The sequence below is a fragment of the Grampus griseus genome, assembly GCF_964374135.1.
Source record: "Grampus griseus genome assembly, chromosome: 1".
Lineage (NCBI taxonomy): Eukaryota > Metazoa > Chordata > Mammalia > Artiodactyla > Delphinidae > Grampus > Grampus griseus.
This window is the reverse complement of record NC_139017.1, coordinates 125,790,813-125,805,844: the sequence shown is the minus strand read 5'-3', so window position 1 is coordinate 125,805,844 and position 15,032 is coordinate 125,790,813. Positions and strand designations below refer to the sequence as shown.

The following is a 15,032-nucleotide window of genomic DNA, read 5'->3' as shown; positions in this document are numbered from 1 at the left end:
GCTAGAAGGATGGAGGCTCCATCAGCTGAGATGCAGAGGCTGTGGAGGTGGAAGAGACTTTGGAGAAAATAAAGGAGTTCAGTTTTTGACATGTCAGCCAGAGATGTCAAGTGGGCTACTACATATAAAAGTCTGAGTTCAGGACAGAGGTCTCTAAAATTTGAGAATTTTAAAGCATAAAAATAGTGTTTAAAAGCATGAAATTCAAAATTCTCAAACTGAAAAAGATCTTTCATGCAAGTCACCCTCATCACTGTTGAAGATAAAGTCTAAAGAAATGCAGTGAGATGTCCAAGGTTAGACACATATAAAGCAACTCTAACAGAGCTGGTATTCTTTAGCCTGGAATTTTCTTGAGAACACTGCATTGACATCTAGCACAATAAATAAAGGATTATTCTTTGAAGGCTAAATAAAAGGGGTTCAACTTCTAGAAAAGACTCCCCAAAAACTGTGGATAAAATATGGAACCACTGTCTCCCTTTTCTTAAAAAGCATTATTGAAAGATGTGAAATGTATAGTTTAAAGACAGCCTCTTCAATAAGTGGTGCTGGGAAAACTGGACAGCTACATCTAAAAGAATGAAATTAGAACACTCCCTAACACCATACACAAAAATAAACTCAAAATGGATTAAAGACCTAAATGTAAGACTAGACACTATAAAACTCTTAGAGGAAAACACAGGAAAAACACTCTTTGACATAAACCACAGCAAGACCTTTTTTGACCCACCTCCTAGAGTAATGAAAATAAAAACAAAAATAAACAAATGGAACCTAATGAAACTTCAAAGCTTTTGCACAGCAAAGGAAACCATAAACAAGATGAAAAGACAACGCTCGGAGTGGGAGAAAATATTTGCAAATGAAACAACAGACAAAGGATTAATCTCCAAAATATACAAACAGCTCATGCAGCTCAATATCAAGAAAACAAACAAGCCAATCAAAATAATGGGTGGAAGCCCTAATAGACATTTCACCGAAGAAGACATACAGATGGCCAAGAGGCACATGAAAAGATGTTCAACATCACTAATTATTAGAGAAATGCAAATCAAAACTACAATGAGGTATCACCTCACACCAGTCAGAATGGCCATCATCAAAAAATCTACAAACAATAAATGCTGGAGAGGGTGTGGAGAAAAGGGAACCCTCTTGCATTGTTGGTGGGAATGTAAATTGACATAGCCACTATGGAGACCAGTATGGAGATTCCTTAAAAAGCTAAAAATAGAACTGCTATGTAACCCAGCAATCCCACTACTAGGCATATACCCTGAGAAAACCATAATTCAAAAGGACACATGTACCCCAATGTTCACTGCAGCACTATTTACAATAGCCAGTTCATGGAAACAACCTAAATGTCCAATGACAGATGAATGGATAAAGAAGATGTGGTACATATATACAATGGAATATTACTCAGCCATAAAAAGGAACGAAACTGGGTCATTTGTAGAGATGTGGATGGTCCTAGAGTCTGTCATACAGAGTGAAGTAAGTCAGAAAGAGAAAAACAAATATTATATATTAACGCATATATGCAGAATCTAGAAAAATGGTACAGATGAACCTATTTTCAGGGCAGGAATAGAGACGTAGAGAAGGGACATGTGGACACAATGGGGCGGGGGTGGGGGGAAAGGAAGGGTGGGACAAACTGGGAGATTAGGATTGACATATAAACACTACCGTAGGTAAAACAGATAGCTAGTGGGAACATGCTATAAAGCACAGGAAGCTCAGCTTGGTGCTCTGTGACGACCTAGATGGGGTGGGGTGGGAGGGAGGGGATATACGTATACATATAGCTGATTCATTTCACTGTACAGCAGAAACTAACACAACATTGTAAAGCAATTATACTCCAATAAAAAATTTTTTTAGTAAAAAAAAATATATATAGTACATTGCAGGCACTCCATAAATGTTTGTCTAATAATAAATGAACAAATTTTCTGTGAAACAGTCTAAGCTTACTGTGACTATTTGAAATCCAAATCCACTCATCAAAGTGGTTACAGTTAAATATTTTTACTTACCTGATATTTAAGCCAATGAAGTTTGTCCATGTGAAAATGTAATCTCCACCAAAGACCATTCCGATATAAGTTATTAATATATTCTAAAAAGAAAAATGGCAATATACTGTTTCATAGGTTTAACTGAACTTTTTCAATATTCATATAAACTCATCCATACAAAGACCCAAACATATATCCTTAAAATACGAAAACAAATAAACAGAAAATAACAAAAACCCAACAACCCTAAAATGAGTGTAGTATGAGCATGAACATTAACTAATTAAAAAACAATGACATCAGTCTCTTCCCAGTCTCTCTCTGAAAGCTAAATGCTTTCACCGATACTGAAGAATACTAAAAAGATTATCAAACTTTCCCTGCCCTGTGGCACGCGCTGACATTATCAATCTAGATAGAAAAGCACTGCTATTACTAGGGGCAGAAAACACCAAGGCACGTTTAGCAATCTCAGAGAAGAGTGCTTTTTTCCTCCCGTAGAGGTAGCAGTTGACTTGCCAGGGGAGAGTGAAGAAGGAAAATCTGCTTACATGCAAGCATCTTTCCCTCTTTCTTGAAAAGGAAAAAAGGGATGGTGGGGAATTTACCAACTCAAAGACTGTTTCTAGAGCAATCTTCCTTGGCACCTTAAAAAACCACAGGGGAAGTCATCTCAAAGTAGCGTACCTAAAATCACCTCTCCCAACTCCCTTAAACTCCCAGGTGTAAACATCTTCTGCTTATCTCACTCCCTTTTTGGCTTGTGAGATCTTAGTTCTTAGACCAGGGATAGAACTGGGCCCCGGGCAGTGAAAGCGTCTGGCTCCCTTTTAATTATCTTCAGACCGTAAAGGTGATATAAAGTTTTCCAGGGCTTCCCTGGTGGCGCAGTGGTTGAGAGTCCGCCTGCTGATGCAGGGGACACGGGTTCGTGCCCCGGTCTGGGAAGATCCCACATACCGTGGAGCGGCTGGGCCCGTGAGCCATGGCTGCTGAGCCTGCGCGTCCGGAGCCTGTGCTCCGAACGGGAGAGGCCACAACAGTAAGAGGCCGCGTACCGCAAAAAAAAAAAAAATTTTCCAAAGTTTCATCTCTTATTCAGTTCTTCCCTAACCCCTCTTCTTTCACATTAAGTCACTGCCTCCCTCTGTGCTATTACAACTGCCAGAAACGGTAAATGTCACAAATATTTTTAGTACCTGGGCTCTCTCCGATTAGACCTGTGAAGCAGAAAGTATAGTGCCACAGTGTTTTTAAGAAGCCAAAAACAAACTTCAAAATTATTTTTTTAATAGAGTACGCTTTGAGAGAGCATTCAAAATTATGTCAGCCTCTTCTAGGTCTAAGGATGGAGACAGAAAGTTATTTTAGAGCAGATTTTCTTATTATTTGAGAGGAAAAAAATAAAATTAAATACCATGTAACAGGAAACAAGGTTGGTAGGCAACTTGGGAAAATGTGTAACAGGACCTCTTGGAATACAGAGATCCAGGGAAAAGAGAGATTAATTTGCATAAACTGCCCAAGAAACTTCAGAAAGGGAAAGGACAGAGAACTCAACGCTTGTTGCTCAAAATCAGTCAGAAGTTAGAAAAACTTTTTTTTTTAATATTTATTTATTTATTTGGCTGCGCCAGGTCTTAGTTTTGGCATGCGGTATCTTTAGTTGTGGCATATGGGATCTAGTTCCCTGACCAGGGATCGAACCCGGGCCCCCTGCATTGGGAGTGCGGAGTCTTAGCCACTGGACCATCAGGGAAGCCCCAGAAGTTAGAAAAACTTAAAGTATATATTAGGGTATCCTAACCAAGGTTTTCTATCAGAAAAGACACTCATGTTCCCAAAGTAGAGCTTACCAGGAAGCACAGAAGAGTCTGCGCTGGTAGCTCAAAACTAAGACCGCAATCTCAGCCTTTAGCATACCTGAGACTCAGTTGGAAACCCTGATGATTTCCACGTCCTACTTTAGAGATTCTGATTCAATACATCTGAGGTGAGCCTAGGAATTTCCGTGTTTAACTAGCTCTCCTAAGTAATTTTCCCACCACACTCAGGAGAAACAAGGAATGCTGACCCAAGGGTTTATGGGGTTAGGATCCTCAAGCACAGAAGGAAGCTTGAAGCCTGCTGTAACAGTAACTGAGCTACAAGGGTTGTAACTGGGAGGCTAATGAAAGAAGCGCCACTGTGGCCTGAAACACTCCAAACCAGCAAGGACATCAGGGTACTCCCATCTGTCTGAAGGTATAAGACATCCTTTAATAGCAAAACCACATGGCCGTGAGAAGCAACAGCAATTATAAACCACAGCTGACCCTTGAACAAAGCAGGGGTTAGGGGTGAGTGGAAAATCCGACTGTAACTTATGGATGGCCCTCCTTACCTGTGATTCAGCATCTGTGGATTCAACAACCACAGATGGTGTAGTACTGTAATATTTACTACTGAAAAAAATCCGAGTATTAAGTGGACCAGAGCAGTTTAAACCTGCATTGTTTAAGGGTCAACTATAATCAGATAATCCATTTTTTCCCCTCCCTCTAGAGTTTGGAAGTAAAACTGCTCCCTTTGGACTAAGTTCATACAGTTCTGTGGGAAGGAAGAAATATCAAAAGAAAAGTACTGGACTTTATGTTAATGAGAGCATGACTGTATTTGTACCCCATGCTAATAATGATAAAAGAACGTACACTAAGAAATTCTAAGCAAATAGGTTTAGTTATCTGCTAAATAACTTTCCCTCACCATCCTTCTTGGTTAAAAACATGGCACCAACTGTTCTGTCTCTCATGTTCTTACTGTTTTTATTCTGAAAAGGCAAGTCATCTACTTTGCTCTTGAAGCACTCACTTTACAAAAACCGAAACAGGGCTGAGAGCTAATTTGGGGGCTGAAACTGTCTCAGCCAGGCCAGGCCTTTGAATGCCTATCTCTAGCTTTCACGGGAAGTCACACAACTACTTGTTATAGTTTAATTTAGAATTCTATTCACACCAAACACTCCAAATCCATGATTTGAAGACACAGACCTTCTGAAGTTTTAACCCAAATCTAGTTTCTAAAATGAGGTCAGGCAGACACAACTCCACTGGGGGTGTAAAGGGAAACATAGCAGAACAGTACAAACTTTGCCTCTGCAACCCCTTCCCTCGCTATTGACAAATGGGGCACCAGAAAGTAAGTTCCAAGGGCAACTGCACTCTTTCCTCCAAATGATCCAGGACCTACCTCTATCTTGCTTTTCTTAGAAAGCAAGCCTACCTCATTAATTCTTTTGGAATTCAGGGATGCTGTGGCCTCTTCGATCTTAAAGCACCAGAATCACAAAGTCAGATGAAAGAGGCCTCAGGCTTCAAGTCACTAACTGCAGCTCAATATTCAAGTCAGCTTGGCTCTCCTGGCTGAAGACAAATGAGCCTCCCTCAAATAAAATGGATCAGGAGGAAATGACATCACTGGAAATGTCAGACACAGCTTTTAAAAGTGGGCCATTTAAGGTTTGGCTCACGCTTAGGAAAACTCCCTGGATTAGCTTTTGGCAGGCATCCTTTTCCTACAGAACAGCCAGAACTCAGCGAGGCAGAGAACAATTCTCATTGGGAGTTAAAGGGACAAACCTATCAGAACCAAGCTAGTCATCTGCTCTGTGAGAAACAGGGCTGACTCTCCTTCCTCTGCTCTGAGATGACACATTCTCCTTTTCCCATACTCCTCAGACCTAAGTTGCCTGGAAGTAGAGATGATGCTTTCCCTGAGTTCTTAAGGATTGTTCTAGAAACCACCCCACAAGTCGTCAAACTACCAAGGCAACACATGAGGAAATAAGAATGATGGGACTTAAGGCCACAGCCAGACTTATTTTAGAGGAACACTTTTCAAATAAAGAAGGCACCCAAAAGAGAACAGTATTTTTTCAACTCACCTTAATACAGCCAACTATTGTAGTTGTAAGAGCAGAATTATACTGAGTGCAGAGTACTGTGGCATACATCAAGATAAATCTGGAAAAAAGAAGGAAAAGGTATCTTATAAGTAAGATTCAACTGCTGATTTTATAATAACCTGTAGCCAAGAGAAACAGTGTTGGCCATGCCAGTACATTCTACTAGTCACTGACTGACTGTGAGCTTTCCCTACTTCACTGCTGCTTATACTGCAGCTTCAGATTTTTTTTAAATTTCATTAAAGAGAAACACACGTACATTTAACGATCAGGTGCTTTTCCCAGCTACCGCACCAAAACCTTGAAACCACCATTCACAATCATGAGTACTCTTTCTAGATCACAGTCTTAATTCACCTAACCCAGATAGAAAGCTCAGGACTCACAGGCCCTGGCTCAGGTGTGCATGTCACCGTGAGGCCAATATGATTCCAGACCAGGGTGAAGGCAAGAGAGATTCTTAAGGATGGAAGAAAAGCAAATGAGAACTACTTTAAGAGGGGATATAGTTCACTTAACAACAAAGTGGCAGCAGTCAGCAGCCCCAGATTTTACAATGAGGCTTCGAAGCCTGACTCAGTACCAAGGTATCACGTCAACTTTATTTTGAAGCATCCAATCACTATGTACCTAGCCTGTGCCAGATCTGGTCACAAATATGGAGCGAAATGACTGGTTGAGGGAAAAAAGCATTAGGGATATTTGGAGGTGAAGAGAAGAGGCAGATAACAGCACATTTGCAGATACCCTCTTGCCTTCTACAACCTGGCAGGGAGAAGTCAGCCCTAAATTCAAAGGCTGCCACTGCTACCTACTAATTCTGCAAACTTAGACAATTTACTTGAATTCTGGGCCTGCTTTCTCATAGGTAAGGGACAACAATATCTGTCAAATGGTCAATGTAGAAATAAAATTAAATAATGCATGTTGAAATATAATGGTGCTTATCACATATTAGCTTATTGGGTAAATATTAGCTTTTTTCCTTCATCCTTCTAAGCATGACTTTGAGATCAGTTTGGTAGCCCTGAGGGCACATTCCCAAGGGTGGTGAAACCACTTGAATCTGGAGGTTTATCCTAAGCTGATATACTCAAGAGACAGAACAGGATACTAAGGAATGAGGCAAAAAGACGCTAGAACAAATCTGCCTCGAAAAACTATCTGTTAACAAGGCAGCAAAGGCTTACCCCATCACACAAGAGAGGGTGAACTGCAGAAGAAAGAGGGTGTCGGCCCAGCCTTCAAAATCCATTGCCTGTAATACACAAGAAAGCCCCGGACTTTAGAGCAGGCTCTCAACATCAGCCGTTCCACTCATTAACCCAACTCCTGTGCGCTTGCTCCCGCCACACTCTGACACACACATACATTTCCCTGCATCGCTCCAAGCATAGAGAGTGATGTTCAAGAATGTCATATACATGGAGCTGAATCAACAAGCAGTTTTGTAAGGTTTTCTCCTTTCCAAAATATGTAAGGTGAGGGAGATTTTGTACTTCTCCCTGTTGGTACAAGGAAACTGATATCTGCTTAAAGGCACAAGCCATGTCCTACTAATCTCAGCAGTTTTCCCAGATGGCTGGTATTAAATAAAGGCTTTCTCAAACCCTAAAATGTATTTCTTCCCTGTAACGTGCAAAAGCTCAAGTACAGCCTTAGTTACACAAATTCAGCTGAGGTCTGTCCAGGAAGAATTCCTATTTTAAAACAGTTGATTTTGTAAAAGCAAGATTTCTGTTGTTCTGTTTGTTTTGAAGCCAAAAGCAAAGGAATGAATAGAAATGACAGGTGCATTGATCATCTCATTTCTCATCCAATAGGGAGGGTCTGTCTCTCAAGTACATAATTTCTCTTGCAATATGAGTTTGTCAGGCAAATATGAGAAACGCTCCACTTTTTCTCTCTCTGCCAACCTGTCCAGCTTCAACTCTTACCACTTCAACATAAATCTCACAGCTCCAGGGCTCCAGCAATACCAGGCTCCTTGTGGTTTATAAAACATAACCTGCAGTTTCAAACTCACATGCCTTCGCCTGGAATACCCTTCCCCTCTACATTCATCTGACTCCTGCTCACCCATCAAACTAGAAGCCAAGCAGCTCCTTCGTGGGGCTTTCCCGGATCAAGAACACCTTCCTTTGTGCCTCATCAGTACTTCTCTTTAGTGCTCTTATCTCTCTGAACTGCAAATGTTTCTACACCACATCTACAGACTGTGAGCTCCCTGGTGGGAGGAACCACATCAAATTAACTGAATCACATTCCGAACACAGCATTTGACAGACAGTAGACATTCAATTTGTTTATGGTTCTTTGTTGAGGCGTAACATATAAAAAATAAAATTCACCAATTTTAAGTATGTAATTCAATGAGTCTTGAAAAATATATAGTAATGAAACCACCATTACAGTCATGATAAAGAAATTTCGGCCTAAAACCATGAAACCTAGAAGAGAACACAGGGAAAAGCTCCTTACCACTGGTCTTGACAATAATTTTTTGGCTATGACACCAAAAGCACAAACAACAAAAGCAAAGATAAGAGGGACTACATCAAACTAAAAGGTTTCTGCACAGCACAGCAAAAGAAACCATCAACAAAATGAGAAGGCAACCTACAGAATGGGAAAAAATATTTGTAAACCATATATCTGATAAGAGGTGAATAGCCAAAGTATATAAGGAACTCATATAACTCAACAGCAAAAAAAAAAAACAAAAAACCAAACAACCCAATTAAAAAATGGGCAAAAGAAGTGAGTAGACATTTCCCCCAAAAGGAGGCACAAATGGACAACAGGTACATGAAAAGGTGCTCAACATCACTCATCAAAAGAAAGACGCAAATCAAAACCACAGTAAGCACAGCACACCTGTTAGAATAGCTGTCATCAAAAAGACAAGAGATAACAAGTGCTGGAGAGGATGTGGAGGAAAGAGAGCACTTGTGCACTGCGGGTGGGAATGTAAATTTGTACAGCCAAGATGGAAAACACACACACACAGACACACACACAATGGAGCATTATTTAGCCATGAGAAAGGAAATCCTGCTTTTTGCAACAACATAAATGGACCTTGAGGGCATTATGCAAAGTGAGATAAATCAGACAGAGAAAGACAGACATGGTCTGATATCACTTACATGTAAAATCTAAAAAAGCCAAATTCACAGAAACAGAGGGTAAATGGTGGTTGCCTGGGCTGGGGCGTGGGGGAAATGGTGAGAGGTTGGTTTTACAACTTATAAGATGCGTAAATTCTAGGGATCTAACGTATAAGCATGGTATTATAGTTAACAACACTATATTATATACTTGAAAATTACTAAGAGAGTAGATCTTAAGTGTTCTCACCACAAAAAAAAAAAAGGCAGTTATGTGAGGTGATGGCAGGGTTAACTAATGCTACTGTGGTAATCATTTCCTAATACATAACTGTAACAAATCAACCACTGTACAACTTAAACTTACACAATATTAAATGTCCATTGTATCTCAGTAAAGCTGGAAAGAAAGAAATATTTACCACCCTAGAAAGTTCCCTCCTGCCCCTTTACAGTCAATCCCCTCTCCCATTTACAGCCCCTGGGAACCTCTGATCTACTTTCTTACTAGAGTTTTACCATTCAGTAATTTCATATAAACGAGAGATTGTACAGTATGTACTCTTTTATATCTGGCTTCTTTCACTTGACATAATGTGGATGGCTTGGTTCTTTCAGTAAATGCATCTTTAATTTTATAATGAACTGTCCAACTGTTTTCCAAAGTAGCTATAACATTTTGTATTCCCACCAGAACTGTTATGAGAGTTCCCGCTGCTCTACATTCATACATACATTTGGAATTGTTTCAGACCATCCAAGTGATTGAATAAATGGTAGCTCATTATAATTTTAATTTTTTTTAGGTCATGAATCAATTTATTGATCACAAATAGCATTCAAAAATAAAATAGAACAAAACAGAAAACAGGGTGTATTCCGTGTAACAAGAAATATTTTTTTCATGAAATTTTGCCTCATTTATGTGTGCATGGGAGTGTATACTGAATCACAATATAATTATTATTTCTAACTGTATGTAGAGGTCAAACATTTTAAGAAATACTGGTCTAGGGGATCAAATGTTATTTTTAGGGTTAAATGTTTAAAATATTTATACACTGACATGAAAATTGTAGTTTATACCTGGTCGAAGCATGGCAAGACTCACACAGATAAACCGGAGTAAAAAGTATTACAGACCTAATACTTTTTTTTTTTTTTTTGGCTGCGTCGGGTCTTAGTTGCGACACATGGGATCTTTGTTGAGGCATGCGGGCTTCTCTCTAGTTGCGGCGTACAGGTTTTTCTCTCTAGTTGTGGCGCTCGGGCTCCAGAGCGCGTGGGCTCTGTAGTTTGCGGCATGTAGGCTTAGTTGCCCTGCGGCATGTGGGATCTTAGTTCCCTGACCAGCGATGGAACCCAAGTCCCCTGCGGTGGATGGCAGATTCTTTACCATGGGACCACCAGGGAAGTCCCCAGACCTAATACTCTTGAAGAAATAGAATACATTCTATTTCACACACAGACACCAACATCTTTTGTCTTGAAACTTGTAGCACTTTCCTCTCTTATAAGTTCCGTTTCTTCTTCTTTTTTAAAACCTTCATAAACTGATTACTGGCTTTGAAGTCAGACCTGCACCCAGATCCCAAATCCACCATTCCCTACGTGTATCACTGTAATTTTAATTTGCATTTCCCTAATCACTAAAGAGGTTAAGCATCTTTTAATGTGCTTTTTTGCCATCAGTACTGTTTCTTTAGTGAAGTGTCTGTGCAAACCTTTTCCAAATTTTATTCAAGTTATTTGTCTTCTTACTACTGAGTTTTAAATTAACAGTTTTAAAAAATATATTCTAGATACAAGTCTTTAATCATATATATTGGGTTGGCCAAAAAGGTTCCTTCGGTTTTTAAGTAAAAATAAAAGACACATTTTTTCATTTTCACCAAGAACTTTACTTAACAACGTAGTCACCCTTTTGTTCCACTACCTTCTGCCATTTTTCAGGCAACTTCATAATTCCATCTTCCCAAACATTTCATCTTTTTGAGCTAAGAACTGTTCCAGGTGCCTTTTACAGTTTTCCAGGGAATTGAAATTTTTTCCGTTGAGAGAATTTTCTAAAGACTGAAATAAATGGAAATCCAAAGGTGTAATGTCTGGTGAATACAGCGGATGAACCAGAACTTCCCAGCCAAGCCTTAACAGTTTTTGCCTGGTCATCAGAGAAACATGCGGCCTTGCGTGATCCTGATGGAAGATTGTGTTTTCTGTTGACTAATTCCAGACGCTTTCATCGAGTGCTGCTTTCAGTTGGTCTAACTGAGAGCAGTACTTGTTGGAATTAACTGACTGGTTTTCTGGAAGGAGTTCATAATAGAGGACTCCCTTCCAATCCCACCATATACACATCACCACCTTCTTTGGATGAAGACTGGCCTTTGGTGTGGTTGGTGGTGATTCATTTCACTTGCCCCACGATCCCTTCCATTCCACATTATTGAACAGTATACACTTTTCATTGCCCGTCACAATTTGTTTTAAAAACAAAACGTTTTTGTTACGTTTAAGTAGAGAATCGCATGTGGAAATACGGTCCAGAAGGTTTTTTACCACTTTAACTTATGTGGAACCCAAACATTAAAGTGATCAACATAACCAAGCTGATGCAAATGATTTTCAACGCTTGATTTGGATGTTTTGAGTATGTTGGCTATCTCCCGCGTGGTATAACATTGACTGTTCTCAATTAATGCCTCGATTGATCACTATCAACTTCAACTGGTCAACCTGAACGTGGAGCATCTTCCAGCAAGAAATCTCCAGCACGAAACTTCGCAAACCACGTTTGAAACGTTCGATTAGTCACAGCACCTTCTCCAAACACTGTACAAATCTTTTTGTGCGTTGCAGTTGCGTTTTTACCATTCTTGAAATAATAAAGCATAATGTGCCAAAAATGTTGCTTTCTTCCCATCTTTAATATTAAAATGACTAGACAAAAATTCACCAATATCCATGTTTTTTTTTTAATGCAGGCTGATATGACAGCTGTCATACAATCTAACAAAACAATCTAACAAAATTGTTTTGAATGAAGTTAAAGACAACTAAGCACTACTAGAGCCATCTTACGGAAAAAACCAAATGAACTTTTTGGCTAACCCAATATATATGAATGCAATATATGCAATATATGATTATACAAGTATTTTCAGTCTGTGGCTTGCATTTTCTTAATAGTGTCTTTTGATAAACAATTTTAGGGCTTCCCTGGTGGTGCAGTGGTTGAGAATCTGCCTGCCAGTGCAGGCGACACGGGTTCGAGCCCCGGTCTGGGAAGATCCCACATGCCGCGGAGCAACTGGGCCCGTGAGCCACAACTACTGAGCCTGCGCGTCTGGAGCCTGTGCTCCGCAACAAGAGAGGCCCGTGCACCGTGACGAAGAGTGGCCCCCACTCGCCGCAACTAGAGAAAGCCCTCACACAGAAACGAAGACCCAACACAGCCAAAAATAAATGTACTTTTTTTAAAAATAAAAAAAGAAAAAAAATTTTAATTTTGATGGAGTCTAAGATCAATTTTGTGTTTTACAATTCTTGCTTTTTATGACTTTTCTATGAAACCCAGTGTAACCCCAAATCACAAAGATATTTTTCTGTGTTTTCTTCTAGTTTTATAGTTTTAGCTCTACTTTTAGGTCTATGATCCTTTTTGTATTAGTTTGCTAGGGCTGCTGTAACAAAGTACCACAAACTGAGTGACTTAAAAAACAGAACTGCATTGTCTTACAGTTCTAAATGCTAGAAGTCCAAGATCAAGGTGTCAGCAGGGTTGGTTCCTTCTGAGGGCTGTGAGAGAGAATCTGTTCCACGCCTCTCCCCTAGCTTCTGGTGATTTGCTGGTAATCTTTGGTGTTCCTTAGCTTGCTGAGGCATCATTCTGGTGTCTGCCTTCAAGTTCTCATGGCATTCTCTCTATGTTACTGTCTGTGTCCAAATTTACCCTTTTTATAACTGCACCACTGATATTAGATTTAGGGTCCACCCTACTTCCATTATGATTTCATCTTAACGAATCACATCTGCAATGATCCTGTTTCAAAATAAGGTCACATTCTGATACTGGGGGTAGGACTTCAACATGACTTTGAGGGGAGGAACAACACAATGCAACTCAAAATACTTTTCAAATTAATTTTTGTGTATTTCCTGAGGTAAGGGTCAAGGTTCATTTTTCTGCAAATAGATGTCAAACTGTTCCAGCACCATTTGTTGAAGAGATTATCCTTTGCTCATTGATTTATTTAGTTACCTTCAACAAAAACAACTGACCAAATGGTCTATCTGTACTTCTCGATTCTCTGCTCTGTTCCATTGGTCTATGTCTACTCTTAAGCCAATACCACACCGTCTTGATTACAGTAGTTTTATAAAAGTCTTGAAATCAAGTAGATAAATCCTCCAACATTTTTCTTTTCTTTATAAAATTTTTTTTTTTTTTTTTTTTTTTTGCGGTATGCAGGCCTCTCACTGTTGTGGCCTCTCCTGTTGCAGAGCACAGGCTCCGGACGCACAGGCTCAGCGGCCATGGCTCACGGGCCCAGCCGCTCCGCAGCATGTGGGATCCTTCCGGACCGGGGCACGAACCCGTGTCCCCTGCATCGGCAGGCGAACTCTCAACCACTGCGCCACCAGGGAAGCCCCAAAAGATTTTTGGTTTTTTTTAATTGAAGTATACTTACAATATTGTGTTAATTTCAGGTTACAGCAAAGTGATTCAGTTACATATATGTTTTTTTTCAGATTATTTTCCATTATAGGCTATTACAAGATACTGCACAGAGTTCCCTGTACTATACAGTAAATCCTTGTTGCTTCTCTATTTTATATAATAGTAATTTGTATCTGTTAATCCCATACCCCTAATTTATCTCTCCCCCCGACCCCCTTTCCCCTTTGGTAACCATATGTTTGTTTTCTGTACCTGTTGAGTCTGTTTTGTATATAGATTCATTTGCATTATTTTTTAGATTCCACATATAAGTGATATCATATAATATGTGTCTTTCTCTGTCTGACTTACTTCAGTTAGTATGATATTCGCTAGGTCCTCCAACATTGTTCTTTTTCAAATTTGACTATGATTAAGTCCTTTGCAATTCTATATAAATTTCAAAATCAGCTTAGCAATTCTACAAAAAATCCTGCTATGGGATTGGAACGGTGTTGAATCTACAGATCAATTAGAAGAGAATTGACAGATTAATAATATCAAGTTTTCCAATTCATAAACATTCATAAATATAAAAATCATTTATTTCAGTCTTTTAAAATTTCTCTCAGTACTGTTTTATAAAGTTTTCAGTGTACAGACATTGACATATTTTGTTAAATTTTTCCCTATTTCATACTTTTGAAGCTTTTATAAATGGTATTATTTACTTAGTTGCCAAGTGTTCATTGCTGGTATATGGCAGTACAGTCCATTTTTATATGCTGACCGTATATCTCACAACTTTGCTAAACTAATTCGTTCTAATCACTCTTTTCTAGATTCTTTAGGATTTTCTGCATATATGATCATGGTTTTTATAGAGATATTGTTAATTCTTCCTTTATAATCTCTTATTCTTACCTTCCTGCACTGATGGGGTCCTCGAGTATAATGTTGAATAGAACATTATATGAGAGCAGACATCCCTGCCTTGTTCTCAATCCTAGTGAAAAGGTATTCAGTCGTTCACCATTAAGTAAAATAGCAATACATTATTTTGGTAGATGTCCTTTATTAGGTTGAGAAAGTTCCCTTCTATTCCTACTTTGCTGAGAATTCTAAACTCATAAATGGGTGTCAATTTCTGTCAAATACATTTTCTCAAACTATCGACATGTTCTTCTACTTTATTCTTGCCAATATGATGAATTGCACTCATTAACTAATTTTCCAATTTTAAACTAACCTTAATTCCTAAGATAAACACAACTTGGTCATGA

The 15,032-nt window shown here is 39.2% G+C and overlaps 1 protein-coding gene across 2 annotated transcripts in view; it reads right to left on the bottom strand.

Moving 5' to 3' along the window:
- SLC35D1 (solute carrier family 35 member D1) overlaps positions 1 to 15,032 on the bottom strand; it is a 51,723-nt gene that overhangs the window by 13,976 nt on the left and 22,715 nt on the right. For both annotated transcript variants that reach the window (XM_082675739.1, XM_082675740.1), the window contains 3 exons: positions 7,170 to 7,237; positions 5,959 to 6,037; positions 2,055 to 2,137 (listed from right to left, as the gene is read on the bottom strand). In XM_082675739.1, coding sequence (XP_082531865.1) covers positions 2,055 to 2,137; positions 5,959 to 6,037; positions 7,170 to 7,237 — 230 coding nt within the window. The remainder of the gene's footprint in view (positions 1 to 2,054; positions 2,138 to 5,958; positions 6,038 to 7,169; positions 7,238 to 15,032) is intronic.